We start from the raw sequence: 23,535 nt of genomic DNA, 5'->3' as shown, positions 1-23,535 counted from the left end.
AAATGGATGTTATTTTAGTTGAATGTTATGTTTTTACATGATTTATATATTAGTTGATGCTGGAAACATGTGGATGTTACATGACTTATATTTTTCCACCCGTGGCGCCCACGGGTCAATAACCTAGTTTATAATATAACAATTACAAAGATTGTTACTTTTCCCTCTCTTGTATCTTTACACCTCCTGGCTTTCTTTCTTTCTTTCTTATCTTCATCTCCCGTACCACCCGCCATCATCGTCTTAAACCTCTGTTTCGACTACTTCCACCACTAAGGTCATCTGTTTCACTTGGTAGCGGCGGTGGTCCGATGGCCTTTTAGTAGGGAGACAGTCGGCAGGGGATGGATTTAGAAACCCTAGGCAGCGAGGGTCCAGTGGTGGTGTTTTGCATCTGTGTCGGCGCCATTTCTACTGTTGCCTAAGTTTTGCCACTGATAATTTGCTCCTGTGAGTAGTTAGGGTTTACCAATTGTGTGTTAATTTTTTTGTTTTGGCTATGTGTGCCTGGTTTCTTTGTTTTGTTGGTTTATTGTGTGCTAAATGCAGTTTTTCATTTTGAGTATTGAAATCTCTTCCATGAATAGAAAAGGAATTGATGTCAAACGGCTAAAACTTTCAATTTTAAAGCTATTTTTTTCATGAGTCTTGACTGTGTTATAGTTGGTCTTTTGTTTGTATCTGGTTTTGTTTCCGTTAAAAGTTTACATGTGTTTGTCTATATTTGTTCTTTTTGCATTTGAGAGTTCATCCATGTAATTTTTTAACTACTTGAAACTTTGAAAATGCTAAATATGGCTACTTTTAGTGTCCAAAGTGTCATGCCAATATATAATTTTATGAGGAAAATTGTTTGTCAAAATTAAAATTTTCAATTTCAAAACTTTACCTTCCATGAGTTTAGCAGAGTGTTACAATTTATGGTTGTGTTTAGTTTTATTTATGTTAAAGTTTACATGTTTTTAGGGAGACTTAGACGACAAGTTGCGTTTTTTGAAATAATAAAAGGACTCTCAAAGTTGTACAAATAAATCAAGAATTTACTATATTATTTATACATGAAAAAAATTATTATTTACAACTATTTGAATGGTATATTGGTATTCAAGGTTGTGATCAGATTCGTTGTTACAGATATGAGGCAGTGGGTTGGGTGTTCACGACTAACCTACAACTGTCGGGTTCTTTTTGGGAACCCTAGGTAGCGGTGGTTGTCTGGTGGTGTTTGCCGGTGGTGAGCCTCTTGACTTTATCTAATTACAGGCTAAACTAATGAGATTAGTCTCATTATAGTTGCGGTTTTTTGGATTTTTATGGCTTAATTGTGTTCAAGTGTGCGATCGAATTCGTTTTCTTAATTTGTGTCCTTTTATGTGGCATTTATGTGGTTGTCACCGAAGTATATCTATTTTTGGCCTTTTTCATACTGTTTCCGACACGTTGTTTTCGATTACGTACACGTTTGCTTCATGGTTTGTAGCTTGAAAAACGTTGGTAATTAAAATCTAAACACTTTTGGGTTGATAAAGGCTATGATGATGAATGAACTTGACTTAACCTTAGCCTCCGAATGTCTTGATTCAATTTTTTTTTGTGCTATGGTGATCGTTTGACTATCTTACAATTTACCTTTTCATTTGACGTTAACAGTTGGTGTAAGATACTACTCTATGGAAGTAGCTGCCATCGCTTCATTTGCAAAGGTAAATTCTAATTATTTTCGTACTATATTCTGACACAGATATTTTTTTAATTGAATGATCCACCTTAAAAAATTTTCTTATCTTACTTTTCTTGGTTATATGTCCAATATATATTTAATCAGGAAGATGCAATCCATCTGAACAAACTATTGAGACTGACAATTATATGGATCAATTTAAGGTTTGTGTTCAAACGTGGAGTTACATGATTTCCCACAACAACGTCTCAAATTCAGTTTAAATAAAAGACCTGGGAAGCAAAATGACACTCTTGAAAAGATACATAGGATTATGGGTAACCATCATAATTTTCAAGTGCAATTTCCTTTTTTTTTTTATATCCATTGGCTGAATGGATGGACTCATGGACTTACAGTCAAATGGTAATTTGCTTGATATATAGAAAATGTCTTTAAAATATAGCTTAGATATTTGACATTCTATTTTTTTGTTTTAGTGCAGGTTAGAATATCAAGTTACCAACTAACTCAAATGCAGTTAGCTCTAGAGGTCGGGTTGTCATCGTCGGAGGCGTATTTGCGCAGTGTTTCTGTTCTTCGCAAGCTGATTCCTTTTTAAACATTCAGTTTATTATTTTGTAAGTTGTGTTCGTGATTAAAAGCTTATATCATATGGACGGTTTTTAGCTTTGTGTTTGTACAATGTGAGAGTGAGATGGTTGATGTTTGGTTTAACGTTCGCATCGTAACACATAGATCTTAAGCACCGCTTCGTATTTAAATTGTTCTCTTTTAACGGTTTTATGACGCCTACCTAACCCCCGCAACGCGGGGATCATGATACTAGTATACTTACAATTGTGGGAGGATTGTGTAACTGTTTTGTAACATGTGGTTTAATTGTTATACTTTGTTGTTACATGTTTTTGAGCTACACAATTTCTCCACGTTGCCTGCCATAACTCATGTTTCTGTATACGTGTCCGATTGTGCTTCTCTCTCCCCTACAAAACTATTACTCTACGTCTCCAACTTCAAGCTTTGAATATCAGTCTTGATGAGCACCACTGAATACCGATGGCGATCTATTATTGATGATGTTGCCCTACCAGTGGAAAACATGAAAAATAGGAAGATTCGTGTTTTATTCGCGTCTCACTGCAATTATGTCATGTGCTTCGATTGAGGTTTACTGATTGCATTTGGCATACTGAAAGTTTTTGAATTCATGTCATACAAATTCATCTGAATTTCAGGCTCATTAGAGAGCGTTTGCCTGATGGCTGGATCTCAGTTTTTTGCTGTCATGTTTCCTTATTTGGTTACTCAACATTTTGATTTTGTATCGCAGGTGATGGTCGCCAGAAGTGGGGCTATGATGATCTGAGCTTGTCATAGGTTGGTGCATTTGTTGACTCTCATACTTGGTCTTTCTTTTCTTGCATCTGCGAGTTGAGGGTTATTATGTTTGTATGTTGTGGTGCACTCCAGTTGTTCGACGAAATGTCTATGGTTCCAGAAGAAGCACAAACTGGCTGTTGTCTTTTCTGTTTTATATGTTAGTTTTTTGTCTCCCTATTATCATGTTAATAATTTTTATTTATGCATGCTTTTCAATATTAAGGTTTGAGATGCTTTCTGTTCAACTCGATTTCCAGTTTAATCGGTTTCAAACTGAATAACCGAATTTAATCCCAAGGTTTGTTATTCGGATACGGTTACAACCCAACTCCCAAAATGGTTAACCGAGACTGCCAATCGGTTTATTTGGTAAACAAAATTCAGTGTTTTGTAATCCATAATCATACCGAAAAGCAAACTGAATGACCATTAATCTTTTTTATAACAATGCGGTTTATGTAACCGAACTGAATGACCATTAAGCTTTTTTATAACAATGCAGTTTATGTAATAGTTCATGTTTGGCTTTTCCCGTTTCGTTTCATACGTGTTACATTAGTCTGGTGTACGAGTTATAAACTGTTATGCTACAAATCTGTTGGGCACTTGGGCTTTAGAAAGATTTATGTTTCTTATATGATTGTGTTTTAAACTTATAATTATTATAATTGTGTATGAAAAATAATGTGTTAAACTTATTTGGCACTGTTCTAGGAACCTAATAACCCTCAACATACTTGATGAATCAATCAGATCAAATAGGCATTTATTTGGTTATGTTATATAAACTTAATTCTTAATTTCAAGTATAGTATTGTGCTGATATAATAAACTGATATGAAGTAAGTTGACTATGTTCATGTGTGTGAAGCTGTTTGATACTCTTTATTGTATTGTAGTTTGCTTCTTACTTAGTGTACTATGTATTCTTATAAGCACAAAGTATAATTGTTGCGTAAATGACCATATAACTTTATCTTTAATTACTTTCTTTTTGTTTGCAGATAGGGAATTGGGTGCAGTTTTTGCTTTGTTGAGAAACAAGGCCGGTTTGTTACTAAATATATGTTTTCAGTTTATTGTAGTATATGTTTCTTTACAAACTACCCATTAGGCCATTAGTTTTGAGTTTTCAGTTTGGAGGCTTTGGTTGTAACTTTTGGTAGCATGATAAATATGTTAAAACATTTGACAAAAAAAATGTAATGGTCAATATCTCCAATGTACGTCCTGAACTCCTGACAAATAAAATTTTCACTTGCAAGGTCAAGATGAAGATAGCCAGAAGAAGATGATTTGGAAGACATCAAGCAGCTAACATATGAACGTTTTGGACGTTCGTTAGTTTATTCGGTTATGGCTTCACACCCCGCCGCGTTGTTCGTTAGTTTATTTGGATATGGCTTCACACCCTGCCGCAACGCTGCGGGCAGTATACTAGTTTAACTTAACAAATGTAGAATTTTGTATATATGCATTCGTTTTAGGAAAATTGGTTTTAAATAATCCCAACTATGGCCTATTGGTAAATATCCATCCCAACTTTACACTTGCCTGCTGGCAGTACCAACTACTTGTGCATTTGTTTTTAACGGGCCGCGATTAACGGATGTTAACTCCGTTAGTCTTTGTCTGACGTGGCTATCCCAATTGGCAAAAACTTGATTACGTGGAACGCGACGTGGCGGCTGACTGTGTATTAGCAGACCAGTCATAATAATAATAATAATAATAATAATAATAATAATAACTCCCCACCATTTCTTTTCCACAACCCAACCACCGTCGTCTTCCTTTATACCATCACCCAACCATAACCACCCATCAACCACCACCATTGCTTCCACATGCGATTAATTGTGAGCCGAGCAGATTTGGAGGAGTGTACCAAGCGTCGGGGCTAAGGTTTTACCGAGCAGATCTGGAGAGGTAGGTTCGATATAAATTAGGGCTTTTGGTAAGGAATTGAATTTGGGATTTTTTGATCTTATAATTGACTGATTGACGAGAAGGTGGTGGTGATGCTAGGGTTTGGTGGCGGTAGATGGTGGTGATGGTGGGTAAATTGCAGGAGAGAGAGAGAGTTCTGCCCTAATATGGTGGTGGGTTTAGAGCGGATCTGGGTTTTGTGAACTCCGGAAAGATTAGGGTAGAACTCCGGCAAGTTGGGGGTCGGAGAAGATGGCCGGAAGATGGCCAGTTGCGGGAGGTGGGTTCCAGTGGTGGTTGCTGTGGATGGGATTGGTGGTGGTCGTGGTTCTGGCGATGGTTGCAGGGGTGGTGGACTGGTGGTGTTGTGGTGGCTGTGGGTTGTAAATAGTATTAGGTTGAAGATGGTGATGATAACATATACCTTATACACAGCCAGCCGCCACGTAGACGTTCCATGTAATCTGATATTTGACAGCTGGGATGGCCACGTCAGAAAAAGACTAACGGAGTTTACATCCGTTATTCGTGGCCCGTTAAAAACAAATGCACAAATAGTTGGTACTGTCAGCAGGCAAGTGTAAAATTGAGATGAATATTTATCAATAGGCCATAGTTGGGATTATTTAAAACCAATTTTCTTTCATTTTATTAATAAATATTAATAATTTTCTACTAATGGTTTGTTGAAGTTGATTATTCTACAATATATTTTTATGAAGTTAATATAACTAATAATTCGTCATTCCAAAAATATATATATATAAAACTACTAATTTCAAAGTACAAATAAAATTTCCATCATAAAAAAAAACATTCACCACATAAATGACAATTGCCGTTCAAAAAAAAAAAATGACAATAAGGTATTTCATTAAATTAACATAAATTTGTTTTTGTTAATGAAAGACAAAAAGGAGTTGGTTACAAAGTAGAAGAGATTTGTTTTCAAGTTATGGTCCCATTTTCGGGTTACTTTGGTTTTCTAGTTATACTAACCATAAAAGGTTAAAAATATGAGAACTTTTGGGAATTAGTTTTCTAGATGCGAATAGGTCCGTTTATATGGAACCATTGAGGAAGTTTAAACAACAATCAAAATTTTTATAACTAAATTGGAAATCAGGGCTATCGACGGTTTGGTTTTATCGATTTGGATTTCTTTTTGGTTAGTCGTTGATCGGTGTTAAATAGCCAGTCAAACATAACATTAAGTGTCATATTCACCTTAAACTAGTTAGGGCAAGTAGAGTGTCGAACCATGAAAAGTAAGTGGTTAGTGTCTCGCGTAACATTTTTAATCCATATGGAGTTGACTAATTTATGAAGTAGTTTTAAGTGCTAAACACACTAGACTAATTGAAACAAGTGAATACTTGGCAAATTTGTAAACAATAATTAAACGTAAGTCACGCCCAAGATTAAAGTATGTAATCAATTAGCTATTTCGGCTATGTTTGGCAGAAAGTTTTTAGGAGCTTTTAGCTTCAAGCTTTAAAAAAAATGCTCATACTCAATTAAAAGTTTTGTTTGGTTCAAGTAGTTTGAATCTTTTAGGTTATGCGAAAAGCTTAAAGCTTCTACTAATAGCGTTTGAAAAGAGCTACAAGCTTTTAATATTTTAATTTACTTAAATAACATTACAAAAAAAATACATTTACTATTTTTGTTTTTAGTTATGTCCATTTTAGTAATTTTATCAAAAGTTTCAGCTACTATGCCAAGCATCTAAATTATCTAAAAAGCTACAACTACCAGCTTCAAGCCACCAGCTACAGCTAGTTTTGCCAAACATATAATTCATGTTTATAAATAATCACTAATTATCAATTGACAAATACAACTTATTTGAGTTCTTAATCGTAGGCATCAACAATCGTAACACACACATAGTAACCAAAGGTTCCTTCACAGAATGACTCAATTAAGGATAGTTGTTTGCTTTATTAAATTAAGAACAATCAACAAACCCTATTCAAATAAGCATTACTGTAGTTGACAAACTAAACATCCATGTTAAAATAAATCTAATACAACTACCAGCTTCAAGCCACCAGCTACAGCTAGTTTTGCCAAACATATAATTCATGTTTATAAATAATCACTAATTATCAATTGAAAAATACAACTTTTTTGAGTTCTTAATCGTAGGCATCAACAATCGTAACACACACATAATAACCAGAGGTTCCTTCACAGAATGGCTCAATTAAGGATAGTTGTTTGCTTTATTAAATTAAGAACAATCAACAAACCCTATTCAAATAAGCATTTACTGCAGACAAATTAAACATCCATGTTAAAATAAATCTAAACCGAATGTTTTGTTCAATAGTACTAAACATCAAGAAGCATCGGTAATCAATCAACAAACACATAAAATTTAGTACTAAGCATGAAAGAAACTTAAACCATACAATACACTACACCCCGAGAATGACACAAAAGAGATTAGCCACTCATGGTCTTCATTATGTCTTTGATTCTTGACTCGATTGGTTGAAGGAAACATGATTGGAGTGATTGAAGATGTCCAATATTTAGAAAAAGTTGTTCCACGAAACCCTAAAACTTATGGCTTTTAATATGATTTTTCTGAATTTTTCGAAGGCCTTAGGCGTATCGTACATCAATTTTTTTGTACCTTAGTTGAAATTGACAAAGTCATACTCTAACTTGCTGCCATACAGTGACACATACGTCATTTACTGTACCATACATCAAACTCATATTTGCCTATATTTTCCTCTTTCTTCATTGTTTCGTATTTTGTTCTTCCCGATCAATTAAATACCAAAATTATAGCTGATCATCAGTTGCCCGGTATCAAGTGGATCAGTTGACCGGTAACACCAATTGTATATATGTTATGATTAGTTCATATATGCATCATCTAAGTTAATTATATGTTAGTGCATAAATACTACAGGTGAATTCACACATAATTTCGATGTTCGACTTATTTTTTTCACTCTTGTAATTTTATGATTGTGAACTTGGATGATGAAAGCTTCACAAGTCATCTTACAGGTTATCTTGTGTTTTGTGTGTACCGACTAACTCACAAGCGGAGGTATTTTGGACATGTAGCATCTTGTAATTTGTTTAGAAACCGGTTTGATCTGTTGGAATTCTTAAATAGATATTTAAAAATAAATCAGTTAAAAGAATATAATATTGATATTAAATGAGAGAATATTTAAAAATTGTCCTTAATTGAAAGTTTAACTGATTTGATTTAGTCATCGTAAGCAAAAGAAGTGTTGTGATTCATTGTACGATGGATAAACTTATAACCATATTTTCTTTCATATCATCATTTATTGTCATAATAATAATAATTGTTAAATAAATACTAGTATACGTCGCCGGACACGTTTATCCGTTTCCACCTCCTCCTTCTTACCTCAATATATTTCCTCCTATTTTCATTTTCACCAAGTATTCACCATGGACTTACCTAACGGCGTTACTGATATACACCTTAATAATCCTCACCCGCCGGAGTTTGTTGACGGCCAAAACAACAACACCGTATCTAACGCCGATGATAACGGAGAACAAAATTCACCACAAGTTGAGACGGAAGCGCCGTTAGATGACGGCGACGTTCAACAGACTGCCGTAACTCCGCCAAATCCGCAACTTCCAAAGCCGGAACCACCGCCGTTGATTAAACGATCCAACTCCTCACCGGAAACCGCCGTACAGATACCGGCCATCGGAAAATTCTTCCGAGAGAAGAGCAATAGCTTATCCACGGCGATCACAAAACGGTTATCATTATTAACAAACGATAACAATAACAACAACGACGTCGTTTCGGATAAACATAACGTTTCAAACGTAACGGAGTTTAATCTACCAGGACTCAAAGTGACAGTTAAATATAAAACCGAAAAAGACGAAAATGACCTTGGTCATCTCAAAGGACGAATCACCTTCTTCTCACGATCAAACTGTAGAGACTCCACAGCCGTTAGATCGTACTTCAGAAACCAGAACATACGTTACGTCGAGATCAACGTGGACGTGTATCCAACGAGGGAGATTGAACTGATCGAACGGACAGGAAGCTCCGCGGTGCCGCAGATATTTTTCAACGAGAAGTTGTTTGGCGGACTTGTGGCGTTGAATTCGCTGAGGAACTGTGGACTGTTGGAGGAGAGGATGAAGGAGTTGCTTTGCAGGAAGTGTCCGGATGACGCTCCTGCGGCCCCGGTGTATGGGTTTGATGATGCTGGGGAGGTGGAGAAGAGTGATGAGATGATGGTGGTGGTGGTTAGGATATTAAGGCAACGGTTGCCGATTCAGGATAGGATATTGAAGATGAAGATCGTTAAGAATTGCTTCTCGGCGTCGGAGATGGTGGAGGTTTTGATTCATCACTTTGACTGCGGGAGGAACAAGGTACGTACCGTGATTGTTTTGACTCTTGCCTTAGTGTTATATTACACGACATCGTGTTATATTTTTTTTGGAATTGTGTTATATTTTATGATATCCTGTGTTTTTTTTATTTATCATTGTATTTTTTTTGTTTATTTTCAGTATTGCATCTTTTTTACTTAGTATTGTGGCTTTTCGTCGTTTCTTTTGACAAGAATAACGGTGAAATATTTTAGTTTTTTATTTATATATTGAGTTATGATTTTTTTATTATTTCTTGAAGGTCTTTTTATCGCAAATTTTTCTCACACTTCTCATTTTTGTTTAACTTTTACCTTCAAAAGGTTTTGTTTTATTTTTGTAAAATCAAACTAACAGTTTGGTTTCGCGTGTAATAAATTCGTAAAATTGTAGGCAAAATTATTTTTTATTCTAAAATTTTTAATAAAGTATAATAATCAATTAGTTATTTATTAACAGAATGATTTATGGTCAAATTCAATATTTTAGGCAAACAAAATTAGTTTTTCTGCCGAAAAAACTGAAAACGGAGAAACCGAGACTAAAAAGTTTAAAAAACTTCAGTTTTTTGTTTGGCTTTAGCCCTGAACATACTCAAACTGAACCATACGCACCCCTATTTGCCAGCGTGATAATAAGTAGTTTGAAATAATATTATTTATTTGCAACAAAATCTTATTAACTGTTTGAAAATTCCGGCGGTAGCAGGAATATGCTATTTCAGTATGCTGCAAAGTACATGTCTACGTAGTATAGTGTTGTTGAACTTCAGGATCCGAAGCGTTGACCCAATATTTATATGAATTAAGTGTTAGGAAAAAAAAAACACCAGCGACAAAATATCATGAAGAATTGGGTTACAAGTTTTATTTGATAATGCTATCAGAAGGTTGTTAGAAACACATAAAAAGCATGTGATTTAGTTAGCCTAGTTGAGATATATTAGTTTTTTTTACTAGTATCATAACTCAGAAAAAACATACTACTAAACAAATAATAATGACATCAAAAGCAATGTTGTAGTTAACTAAACATAATGCATGTAAACTTGTAAGATGGTTTTGAGATTAGGGAAGATTTTTACTCTTAAGGTAAATGTTTATGATTTGTGTTGAAAGGACATTAAAGTCATCATTGATGACACATGGTTCACTGCACAATTGATTCTTCTTTATAACCAATATGAATCATGATTCTTTGCATCATGTGTTTTTTTGAAATATAGTACAAAACCATACACTATTATAATTTATGTACATCTTGTCCTCAATATATTATCTTTGGCATTAGGCTGTAGAGATGGGGAAGCAGCTAGCAAGAAGACACTTCATCCATCACGTTTTCGGGTACACATTCGTAACCGTTAACCAAATTACCTTTTTAGACCCAACCATTTCAACATGTGCGAAAAGCATTCTATCTAACTTTATTTCAAAGAACAAAAGGGTATTAATCATATTAATTGCTTTGTATACAGGGATAACGAATTCGAAGATGGAAACCATTTTTATAGGTTTCTTGAACACGAGCCTTTCATTCCTCGATGCTATAACTTTCGTGGTTCCACAAACGATCTCGAGCCAAAATCTGCTACTTTAATTAGCCAAAAACTCGCCAAAATAATGTCAGCCATACTTGAATCTTATGCATCAGAAGATGGCTGCCATCTTGATTATTTAGGTATCAGCAACAGCGAGGAATTCCGAAGGTATAAGTTCTAACTAACTAACTAACTAACTAACGACAAATGTTTATATTTCGAATTTTACATTATTAAATTTTAAATTTACTTCACAGATATGTAAATCTAATGCTAGAACTTCAAAGAGTGGATATATCTACACTAACTGCTTCAGAAAGGCTTGCTTTTTTTCTTAACCTACACAATGCCATGGTTGTCCATGGTGTCATCAGTGTTGGTCATCCGGGGTCAGCAGTAATCGATAGGAGATCCTTTAACTCAGATTTTTTATACATCATCGGAGGGTCATCTTATTCCCTTACAATAATTGTTAATGGTGTTCTTAGAAGTAACCGTAGAGCACCCTACTCGATTACCAAACCTTTTGGTTCGGGTGACAAGCGTCTAGAGGTAAAATAAAACAATTCATTTCCATATTAAGGTTGTTGTTAGAGGTTACAAAATACAAAATCTTATTTTTATATTATTTTGTAGCTGGCTTTACCACAGCTAAATCCGTTGATCCATTTTGGTATCTGCAACGGATCAAAATCAAGCCCGCCGGTGAGATTTTTCACCCCACAAGGAGTAGAATCTGAACTAAAATTTGCTGCACGCGAGTTTCTACAAAGGGATGGGATTCAAGTGGATCTAGCTAAGAGAACAGTGCGGCTCAGTCGTATCTTCAAGTGGTGAGTGAGCCAGACACTTGGACCACTTAGACATTACTTGTTACATTAATTGGCACCCGTTCATGAACTAAATTATCGGGTTTATTTGGTTTCAGGTTTAGTGCGGATTTTGGGCAGGAAAAAGAGATCCTAAAGTGGATTATTGGCTACTTAGATGCAACCAAGGCAGGGCTGTTGTCACATCTTTCTAGTGACGGTGGTGCGGTTCATATTGTTTACCAGAACTATGACTGGTCCATTAATAGTTAGCGAGCCGTGGTTGCTGGCTCTAACATTGTGTAAATAGAATTATAAGTTGAGTTTTATTGAACATGATTCTCTACAACTTCATCCAATGGATTATAGAAACGATGATCTTATCTCATGCTACAAGAGTACAAGTTGTGTTTTTGTTAGATTAAAGAACTCATTTCAAAAAGAATGGAGTGATCATAACTTAATTTGTATTTTGCAAGTTGATGTATTATATTGAACTTGACAATTTTTGAAGTATTTATTTATAAGTTGTATTTGTTTTATTTTTTAATTTAAAAGAGGAATTGATCAAACGGGTCGAAGTCATCAAAACTGAATTTGAATACATGCAGTGATGCAACCCTTTTAATTGATTGTGATTGAAAGAATTTATAAGACATGTATCTACTTGTTATTACTGATATTAACGCACATAGTGAGGTGCATTTGGGTGTGCTCCCTTGATGTCAATGTTCTCGCCCTGTTAAAGACGGATTTAGGTGTATTTTGATCATTAAAAAATTGGAAAAATTATAAACTGATAAAATCTTCAATTTTCTTTCATTGAATTAGAATAAATAACCTATCAAATTACATTTATAAACGAGTAATCTTACCTAAATACTTCAATTTAAAAAAGAAGTTTTTGAATTCAAGTCCCAACCATCGTGGCAAATAAAATAAGGGGTTTCAAGTTGGGTCATAATGTTTTCTCGTTTATGATAGACTTTTTATCCTATGAGTGAAATAAAATGTGTCCCGTCAATAATTCAAATGGTGGTTAAGAAAAATTATATAGTGATAGAATATTATTCTCTTTATATTCATAAAGACACAATAATTACACGTGAACCAGGGGAAATATATTTCCAAATACTCGTAATAATAATCAGTGGCGTAGCCACACTTTGAGGTGGGGGGGGGGGGGGTCCTCCGTCCCCTGTGAAAATTTTTTTTACTAGTATATATGTGTTAAAATCCCGACCGACCCCTGTATAATTTTGACCCCGACCCCTGTGTGATTTCGAGGACGGCACAATGACCCTGTTGGATTTCGAGAACAACCTTATGGAATTTGAGGCCGACCCCAATAATTTTTATTTGACATATTTACAAGTTTAATTATATAAATGTATATAAATAATATACCAACTAAATTTGAGTTTAGTAGGAAATAATTAAAATTAAAGTTTAAGCTCAAATGCTCAATTAATATATGCTCAATTTATAAGCACAAGTCTCAAACTCCCAACTTAATCTACATTTAAGCTAATTAAAAAAAGTAGTATGATGACGGAAGTAATAGATCATATAAATTTAATGGATTAAGTGTTTTAATCTAAAAAAATGTTTCAGTTATACATTATTTTGCTCACTTACTTCATTTGCATTGGTGTATTGTTTATTCGTTAATTGAAGTTACCTCTCATATCATTATTACTCATTGCAACCGTATGCGTTGAAATTTGCTTTTCGGCGATGGAGTACGTGAAGTCCAATTTGCGTAATCATATGGGTGATGAGAGTTTAAACGATGATTTTATTTATTTTATTAAAATACAACCTGCTTATAATGTCAAACTAGATAATGTTTTGGTTATATTTCAGAAAATGAAAGCCCGCGTATAACAAAGCTAGATATATTGTTCAATAATTATGCATTTATAGTAAAGTTTCTCGTACTTTTCTTTTGTTATATAATTCTTTGTTTGATTATCATTTTTTTTATATATATGACCAATGCAATTCGGCCCGACCCGATGGTCGAACCGGACCAAAATTTTTTTTATTTAGTGATGGTTAATTATGTACATATAAAAATTCCTAGATCCACCAATAATAATAATAAATGAATCTATTTAATTTGATTTGATAAAGAATATATTTAGAAAGTGTTACATGCACCTACGGCTCAATTTGGGGACCTGAAGAGGTAGGTCCCAGCAGAGCCCAGTTGGACTCGCAAGACTCACCTTGAACAGGGACGTCTGCGCAAGGACCAACTGCTCCAGCAGGACCCACCATGCTCAAAGAGCCTTACGCGCAGTACGCCAGCTGTAGCCGCAGGGAAAGCCTCCCAATGGTGAAGTACCCCGCCTGTTCCCGCAGCTGCGGATACAAGCCATCAGGGAAGGCTACCCGCACTAACAGCAAAGCTACACGCACAAGGCATTAGCTACTTCAGTAGTCACATGAAGGAATGAGCAAGGCGGGAATACTCCCGCCCAAGTGAGCCAGTCCGTATGCTTCTGGAAGGTCTTTCGTACTATACCTGCTAAGGTATGGGCGGAACAGACAAATTGACCAAAGCAGCCCATGAACCAATCACAGGGTGACAGCTCACCGACAACAATACGAGGAGGAGCACCCTCTAGTACTGTTTGTCACTATTAGCCGCTGCCTACTTACCAACCCTTACGAGGGGACGTGCGCAGCCTACAGTTGGTGGAACAGTGCGTAGCCGGCAGTAAAGGAACAGTATACAGCCGACCTTTACTGTTGGCCGTAGCCTACCCACCAACCAGCATGGCCTGTGCGTAGTCCACTGTTGGTGGAACAGGAATACTATTCAGCCGGCTGTACCTTCTAGGAAACCTACCTTCGGCTATAAATACTCCAACACCTTGCAATGGTAAGGACATCATCTGATATCTCAATCTTATCTAGGAATCTCTTAATATACACTTATATTTAGAGCAATCTAGTCCGATTCTCACGCCGGTTCACTTAGTGTTTCTTCATTGGCGCCATCCGTGCATAAAAGCTAGAACTAATTTAGTTTTTTCAAAATTTTTGAAGAAATGGTTAACGTTACTCCGGTCCAAAGGCCAGTAACGACCAAGAAACCCCGGTAACCACAACCCCAGCAACTGGGGGGAACACCGGCGGTTATACAATTCTTACGAACACTACCCCGCCTACCCAAGCCGGGGCAAGTGCAGTAAATATTCCACTGGGGTTCACTGATGCCCAGTTGGAAAAACGAACAAGGGTCCCTCGCCAAACACTAGATCAAGTGAAGGCGTGGGCCGAAGCACGTCAAAGAGAGTTCCAAGCTGAATTGGACGAACGCTTGCGTTCAGTTCAACAGGCTGACGAATTCGGCAGTACTCGCCAACACCTCAATATGAACAGCGAGGGCGAGTACTCAGACGACGAGAGGGAGGAGTCCGATACCGACGCAAACCCTCGCCATAAGGCGAAAGGGAAGCGTAAGGAAACGGACTCCCAGCCGAAAAGGAATTTTGGGGAAGCTTTTAAACCAACAAATGCGGAGAGAAACCCGCGTGACTTCTCCAAAACCTTTAGACCAACTACTACAAATGCAGGAAAGTCAAAATTCGCAAGGGACATTGCGGAAGCAATCGCCCCAAGAAGTGCCAAACAAATGTCTAACATTGGCACTTATGATGGTCTATCCGACCCAGACGACCATTTGAACAGGTTCATTGCGGGGGCTACCGTCAGTAACTGGACGGAACCCACGTGGTGTTACATGTTCCAGAAGACTCTGGTCGGAGCGGCTAGGGCATGGTTCGATCGTTTACCGGTCCACCACATATATGACTGGGCGGACTTTCAGAACAAGTTCAGCCAGCACTTCAGCCAACAGAGGAAATACACTGAAGAACAGTGGACGATCCTCAACTGCGTGAGAGAGGAGGATGAATCTTTACTAGACTTCATCACCCGCTTCAACTCCAAAAAGCTAAGTCTCGGCAACATAAGTGAAGATCTGGTTCGCGCCGCTTTCATCCAAGGCGCCGAATACCCAGAGCTTATCCGCACATTGACGGGTAAGGATGGCATGCCATCAACATGGGATGCCATCATGACGGCGGCAAAGCGCTTTGCCGAGACGGAAAAGCAACTGGGAAGGGATCTTCCCCAGAGTACACACCTCTACACGCAGAGGACAAGAGAGAACAATGTTCGGATCGCCCGGCAGAACAAAAAGAGGAAGCTTGGTATCTGGCAGTCAAGGGTAAACTTTGACACCTCATCCAGCTCTCACCCTCTTGTTGGCGGAAGAAACCATACACATCCTTCAGGCCAAAAGCACCGGTGGACGCCACTCACCAAAAGCGTCACGGAGATATTTGCCACTGAAAAGCTGCCGTGGCCAAAAGCTCTAGTGATCCGGCACCGACCTAATGCGGATCAGAGCAAATCCTGTGACTTCCACGGGACAAAAGGTCATGCTACGGAAGAGTGCACATCCTTGAAGGATATTGTTGAAGCATTCGTCAAGGATGGAAGACTGGCACACCTGGTGGCATCAATCAAGAAGGGAGGACGGAACGACAACCGGTACCGAGGCAACGGACGAAAGCCCGTTGACATCAGCATCAACATGGTTCATGGTAACATCAGAGGAAGGAAAAGGCGAACGCCAGAACCATGTGCGTGGAAGGAAGCTGAGGTGCGCTTCCCACGAGTGCCAGGAGGACCCAGCAAAGAAGGTCCTATCGTCATTAAAAGCCAGCTGGGGCACTACATCACCTCCCGCACTCTTGCTGACAACGGCGCCTCGTCAACGGTGATGTACAGGCAGTTCTTCGACAAGCTAGATGACGAAGACAAGGAACGCCTGGAAACGATCTGCGCTTCAATGGAAGGGTTTGATGGCAGCACAAACACCCCCCTGGGTATCCTATCTTTCCCTGTCACTCTTACGGATGGGAAACACTCCCGCACAGAAGAGGTGGACTTTGTCGTGATGAGGAAGCCACACCACACATACGACATTCTCTTTGGGAGAGACGGGATGGCAAGATTCAACGCCGTGGTATCCTCAGTCCACGGCATGATGGGATGGCCAACAGCTGAGGGTGTAGCGATGATCACCGGCATTCCCCAGAATTTGGTGAGCGATAACGGCACCAACTTTGCTGACAAGAAGCTACAACAGTGGCTGAAAGAACTCCAAATCACCCACACCTTTACCTCAGTGGCACACCCGCAAGGTAATGGTGAGGTGGAAAGAGCAAACAAGAGCATCGTCGAAGGCATCAAGAAAAGACTCTTGGAACACAGATCCGGCTGGGTGGACGAGCTTCCGCACGTCCTTTGGGCAAACAGAACGCTGAAGAAGGCCAGTACGGGAGAAACCCCGTTCAGCCTCACTTATGGCACGGAAGCCATGGTCCCGGTCGAAATTGGTTTACCCTCACCAAGGGTCTTGATTCAGCCAGAAGACAATGATGCGGAAAGATGGTTGGATCTTATGCTGACCGAGGAACGCAGAGACTTAGCCGCAGTGCGTGAAGAGAATTACAAGCGTCAAATGCAAAAGTACTACAACACGCGGGTAAAACTCTGCAACTTCAATAAAGGAGACTACATACTGCGTAACAACGAGGCTTCGAACCAAGAACGCCCAGGAAAGCTGGCCCCGGTCTGGGAAGGGCCATACATCATCAAAGAAGTCCTGGGAAAGGGCGCATACCGGCTCGAAAGGCTCGATGGCACTCCTATCCCAAGAACATGGAATGGAGCTCAATTACGCAAATGTTATATGTAGATCAATTCCAAACTTGTAAAGAAAAGGCCTAGAGCCACTTCTAATGGAAATGATTCTCCTTTCATAATGTGTTAACTTTACCTTTATACTTATGAACTTCCCATACTGGTGCCGGTATTCACCGCATAAATAGGGAAGAAGTAAGTCGTTACGTGTGGAAGGCGGCAAAACCCGCATAAACACAACGCTAAAAATAAGGAAAACCTACACGCAGGTCAGATGTAAGTAAAGTTTAGCCATCCATGTAAGTGCAAGTGACGGTCTTACCCGCACAATCACGAACAAGGAAGCAAAACTTCAACCTATCATCTACCACGTTCAAAGGTTATCCTAAGAAAGGATGAAAACCTACACGCAGGTCAGATGTAAGTAAAGTTTAGCCATCCATGTAAGTGCAAGTGACGGTCTTACCCGCACAATCACGAACAAGGAAGCAAAACTTCAACCTATCATCTACCACGTTCAAAGGTTATCCTAAGAAAGGATGAAAACCTACACGCAGGTTAGATGTAAGTAAAGTTTAGCCATCCTTGTAAGTGCAAGTGACGGTCTTACCCGCACAATCACGAGCAAGGAAGCAAAACTTCAACCTATCATCTACCACGTTCAAAGGTTAACTTATTCTAAAACACTTGGAAAATTGCTAATTCAAAACTAAAATATGCAAGTCATATAACGTTTATAAAGCAAGGAATCCAATGGAAGAAGCGGTCTTAGCCGCACAAAGTTTTATATTTCATAAATATTCGTTACAAGAATGGCCGGGTAACTACCCGCCTACAATAAAGTAAATCTATACAACTATATCTATCCTAGCAGCGGGAAGGGATCTTCAGGATCAGGCTTCAGGGCCACTTCCACTTGGACCAGCGCCGTCAGTAGAGCGTGGCAATTCAAGGAAAGCCTTAAGGATAGCTAGCCCATCATCAGCAGCAGCAACTTCATTCACCTTCTCCACCACCGGATGCGGGAAGGCAGCATACTGGTTCACTGCTTGGTCGTAAATAGCCTCAGTATCCACATTATACAAAGGGAAGTTGGAAGGCGGGACGCCTTTCTCAACGAACCCTAGACCAAGCAGGAAGCCGGCCCGTTCCCCATCCTCATGAGAAGCGTTGAGGGGTGCGCTCATAGCATCGTCGTAAGATGTCTCTGAGAAGACCCGATGCACAACCTACAAAAGAAAATATACAAGTGTCAAACACCCTTTCTATTTACAAAGAAAAGCGTAAAGACATGAAAGCTTACCTGAGACAACGCTTCTCGAAGAAGCCATTCCTTGGCAACCAGAGCTTCTTGGAGGGCAGCTTGAGCTTCGTTACGGGCGCGTTCGGCTTCACTCTTGTTCAGGTTGGCAAGCAACACTTCTTTAGCCGCAGCCTCTTCGACGCCCTTTAGCTTCCGCTCGGTATGGTCAAGCACCCCCCTCTGGTCCAAGATCTCCTGGAGCTTTTTGGCGTCTTCCATCGCCAAGGCATCATGAGCCTGCTGGAGAGCCTCTAATTTGGCTTTAAGTTCTTCATTCTCCACGCGCAGAGGCTCAGCAACAGCTTCAGCCTTGGTGGCCCTCTCGGTTGCGTTCCTCACAGTTTCCTTAGCCAGCCGAAGCTGTTCATTAACAGCTTGGGCAGCCTTGGAACGGGCCTCGAGTCGAGCCTGAACTTCAACCTCGAGGGCCTTGAAGGCCTTCTCCTTCTCCGCAGCCACTGCGACAAGTTTTTGGTTCTCCTCCCGGGCAGCCCGCGCCTGAGCTACTTCCTTGAGGCGAGCTGCTTTTAACTTGTCGTTTTCACGACAAAGCAGCTCGACGCGCGGCTGCATCCGGGCCAGGAGAACCCGAAGTTCATTGGTTAGCCTACCCTCCTGGTAGCTAGCCATGGCTTCCCCCAACGCACCACTGGGAGCAGCGTGACGAGCCCATTCCACGCACTCCACAGGGGTGCGAAGGGTTGTTCCTCGGCGAATGTTCCATCGTGGAACATACACTTCATTGGAATCCGACACTGCAAAAAATAAAGCAGTTAGGAAAAGATGATAAAAAATATATATATAAAATGGGCCAGAAGAACCCTACGCACCTGTAGGGTCAATAACAGGCCGATAGCCACCGAACCCATCACCTGAACCCAAAGGAAATCCATCCAAGAGGTCAGGCAGATGGGAAGGTAGCAAAGATTGGCGGGAAGCCCCGCGCGTACCTGATGGACCGGCCGTAGTTGCCGATGGCGGGGGCATGGTAGCAGCCGCCGTGGTCGCCGCCGCGGTCGCTGCCGCGGATTCCGCAGCAATGGTAACCGCCGGCTCGGTGAAGGAAGCTATAAAAATCGCACTCACCGCCGGCGGAGACGTCATCTCGGCTGGAACAGTTGGCTCAAAGGAGTGAGCAACTGGACCAGCGGAAGCAGGCGCAGGCGCCTGGGTCGTCGCCTCAGGTAGGCTGACCAAGCCTACCGTCATTGGCGGGGAGGTACTACTTGGAGCTCTACCCTGGAATGCGTCAACATCCACGCATGCGTAAAGAAGAAAAGTGTTAAAAAGATAAAGCTATGAAGATAAAAGCTAAAGGAAGTTTGTACTTACGGGTTTTCTTGAGCCTAAAGGTACGGAGAGGCGGGGACGAACCCGAAGGAGCCGGCCTCTTTGCGCCGGTCACCGTCGTCTTCTTTGGCTCTCCGGAGGGAACAATCACAACCTCCGGAGCGGTGGTCTTATCACCACCGGGATTCCCCGCCACCTCTTCGCTCTCGGCCTCCGAATCAGACCGAGGCGCTGGATCGGCAGTGGAGGCCTTCTCCTTCCCCTTCCCTCCGGCAGCCTTCTTCTTCCGCACCAACGGAGGACCATCTGCGGATTCCTCATCAGAACATACGATTAAAGGAATTCCAGCAGAGGTTTCAACATTGAGGGGGCGATGGTCGAATAGCGCCTTACCTGGCCGACGGGCACTAAGGATCTCATGGCCTAGCGGATAGACCTCCACGAACCGATCCGCCGTTTGTTCTAGGATGGGCAACTCGTTCTCGTCTAGAGCGCGAGTACCCATCCGTGCGGGACCATCAGCCTCCCGCGGAATAAGGAGCGACTGCAGGTCGTTCCCCTCTGAAATAAAAAGGAAAAAAGTTAAGAGGCAATTCAGAATCAACAATAAGAGACGAAGCATACCGTAAGGAACATAGTTCGAACCGTATTCGAGGACGATAGGGATCTTTTGCGCATCGGCAGCCTTCCACACTCGGCTCATCCCCAGCATCACCATCCCGGACTCCTCAAACCGGTAAACCGGAGATTGGACCCGAGATATCTTCGCAAACCATTCCGCCTCCTGGTAGTTGGAGGCGTGAAGGCTGGGAAGTGCTTGCCCGTTCTTGAATTTCATGGCAATGGGGATGGCGCGAGCGGATATGAAGAAAAACTCCCTCTTCCACGCGCGAAGACTGCGCTCGGTCGCGCAGATCTTTAAACCCTTAATCCGGGTTGTCAACGTGTACCACCCCTGGATGCACCTCCAAGTGTAGAAGGTCATCAGGCGGTCAACGTAGGGCTCAACACCCAGTATCCGGCACACCCACTCAAAATGGCGAATCTTGGCGATCGCCATGGGGTGCAACTCGGTCAAATGAACACCGTGCCTCTCAAGGACACGGTAAACAAACTTTGTCAATGGGAACCTAAGATTCCCATAGACAAAGAATGCAGCATAAACCCCGATCTTGCCTCTGGGGGCATCGTATACCGTCTGGTGGGGTTCAGGAAACTCAGGCTCGAGAGACTCGAGCATGAACTTCCTGACGACGTACGAATATAGATCGCCAGGCAGAGCACACTGGCACTCACCAGCAGTACTCTTATCATCAGCTGAAGAGTCGATATCACGAGACATTTTGTAGTAGAAGAAAACGATTTCGGGAGAATGCTTGCCTGAAAAGGATGAGTATTCGCCGGAAATCGCTTAAAAGATGAAGAGAAGATTGAAAGTGTGGATTACAAAGAACCCTCTCCCCCTTTATATACTAATCGCAATTAATGCGATGCATTTAATACGGAAGAGAGAGAAAACGAAGGTGCAATGAAACTATGACACGTGGCAAAAAGCAAGCTGGCAACAGCTGTTGACAGGACGCATACCATTAATTTAGCGGCCACGCGCCCGAAAAATCGCGCCCACGCGCCTGAAAAAGCGTCTGGAATGACCATGTACTGTCACGTCACCATAACTTCCTGCACGTCCTGACACAGTCAGAAGAAACCGTTGCACGACGTTTCAGATGTTTGGACTGTTCCTATCTTTCCACCAACTCTTCGAATTTCGAAATTCAAAATTCAAAAAAGATTCAAAAGTAAGCGGGAAAATACCCCTTACCTTGGCAAACAAGTAACCGTAAGACGGATGCGGGTACAGTGTTAAGGCAAAAACCTTCACATACCTAGCACCCGCAGGGAATTGAAGCCAAGTATACCTCGGCAACCAAGTAACTATAAGACGGGTGCGGGTACAGTGTAAAGGCAAAACCCTTCACATACTTAGCACCCGCAGGGAATTGACGCCAGGAATACCTTGGAAATAAAGTAACCATAAGACAAGTGCGGGTACAGTGTCAAGGCAAAACCCTTCACATACTTAGCACTCTGCAGGGAATTCAAACCAAGAAGGATTTTCTGGGCCATGCTTGCGGAAACGGGAATAACATCCCCGCATGACGGGAGGGTCGAGAACTATATTGTTGAAACTCCAAGATGGAATTGGTGGTTTTAGCATAATTGATCACTATGTTGAAAACTACCAAGACCCCATGGAGAATCCACACAAATGGGACTCAACGCTCCTGACGTGCGAGGAGGTTATAAACCTACCCGCTTCATACCCAAAGATCAAACAGAAAAGTCGGGAATTTCTGCGTGACATCAGGAAAACCGCGGGAAGAATCACCACGGAAAACCTAAAAGCTAAACCCTTTTCAAAAACCCTAGCTAAGTCCAAAAGTTCACCTCACTTATTAATAATTCGTGAGAAGAACATTGGACTGGGGGGACTTGAAGAGGTAGGTCCCAGCAGAGCCCAGTTGGACCCGCAAGACTCACCTTGAACAGGGACGTCTGCGCAAGGACCAACTGCTCCAGCAGGACCCACCATGCTCAAAGAGCCTTACGCGCAGTACGCCAGCTGTACCCGCAGGGAAAGCCTCCCAATGGTGAAGTACCCCGCCTGTTCCCGCAGCTGCGGATACAAGCCATCAGGGAAGGCTACCCGCACTAACAGCAAAGCTACACGCACAAGGCATTAGCTACTTCAGTAGTCACATGAAGGAATGAGCAAGGCGGGAATACTCCCGCCCAAGTGAGCCAGTCCGTATGCTTCTGGAAGGTCTTTCGTACTATACCTGCTAAAGTATGGGCGGAACAGACAAATTGACCAAAGCAGCCCATGAACCAATCACAGGGTGACAGCTCACCGACAACAATACGAGGAGGAGCACCCTCTAGTACTGTTTGTCACTATTAGCCGCTGCCTACTTACCAACCCTTACGAGGGGACGTGCGCAGCCTACAGTTGGTGGAACAGTGCGTAGCCGGCAGTAAAGGAACAGTATACAGCCGACCTTTACTGTTGGCCGTAGCCTACCCACCAACCAGCATGGCCTGTGCGTAGTCCACTGTTGGTGGAACATGAATACTATTCAGCCGGCTGTACCTTCTAGGAAACCTACCTTCGGCTATAAATACTCCAACACCTTGGAATGGTAAGGACATCATCTGATATCTCAATCTTATCTAGGAATCTCTTAATATACACTTATATTTAGAGCAATCTAGTCTGATTCTCACGCCGGAGGGTGGTCACAAGGAGGAACCCCCCTTCTCAGTGACGAGCTTACGGTGTCTGTTTTGCAGGTCCCCTGAAGAACAATTCTCTGCTAGACCTCATCCCCGTGGGAAATATTACTTAACCCCTAGATTATCTATAATCTGTCCAGGGTTCACTTAGTGTTTCTTCAAGACCTAA

The 23,535-nt window shown here is 41.0% G+C and overlaps 1 protein-coding gene and 1 long non-coding RNA gene across 2 annotated transcripts; both read left to right on the top strand.

Moving 5' to 3' along the window:
• Nucleotides 1–1,155: 1,155 nt before the first annotated feature.
• LOC143541657 (uncharacterized) lies at nt 1,156–1,923 on the top strand. The gene is made up of 3 exons (XR_013136787.1): nt 1,156–1,234; nt 1,651–1,703; nt 1,905–1,923. It is a non-coding gene; the product is annotated as an uncharacterized LOC143541657 (long non-coding RNA).
• A 6,404-nt stretch (nt 1,924–8,327) lies between these two features.
• On the top strand, nt 8,328–12,173 carry LOC143541641 (uncharacterized). Its single transcript, XM_077034411.1, has 6 exons — nt 8,328–9,403; nt 10,694–10,749; nt 10,881–11,111; nt 11,201–11,495; nt 11,580–11,776; nt 11,872–12,173. The coding sequence occupies exons 1-6, from the start codon at nt 8,444–8,446 to the stop codon at nt 12,023–12,025; spliced, it is 1,893 nt and encodes a 630-aa protein (XP_076890526.1). The 5' UTR covers nt 8,328–8,443; the 3' UTR covers nt 12,026–12,173.
• Nucleotides 12,174–23,535: the final 11,362 nt, after the last annotated feature.

This window comes from Bidens hawaiensis, unplaced genomic scaffold, assembly GCF_021521415.1.
Source record: "Bidens hawaiensis isolate Kalapana, Puna unplaced genomic scaffold, B.hawaiensis_p1.1 tig00012634_1, whole genome shotgun sequence".
Taxonomy (NCBI): Eukaryota; Viridiplantae; Streptophyta; class Magnoliopsida; order Asterales; family Asteraceae; genus Bidens; species Bidens hawaiensis.
The sequence above is the reverse complement of the archived record's forward strand: the minus strand, read 5'-3'. Positions and strand labels throughout refer to the sequence as shown.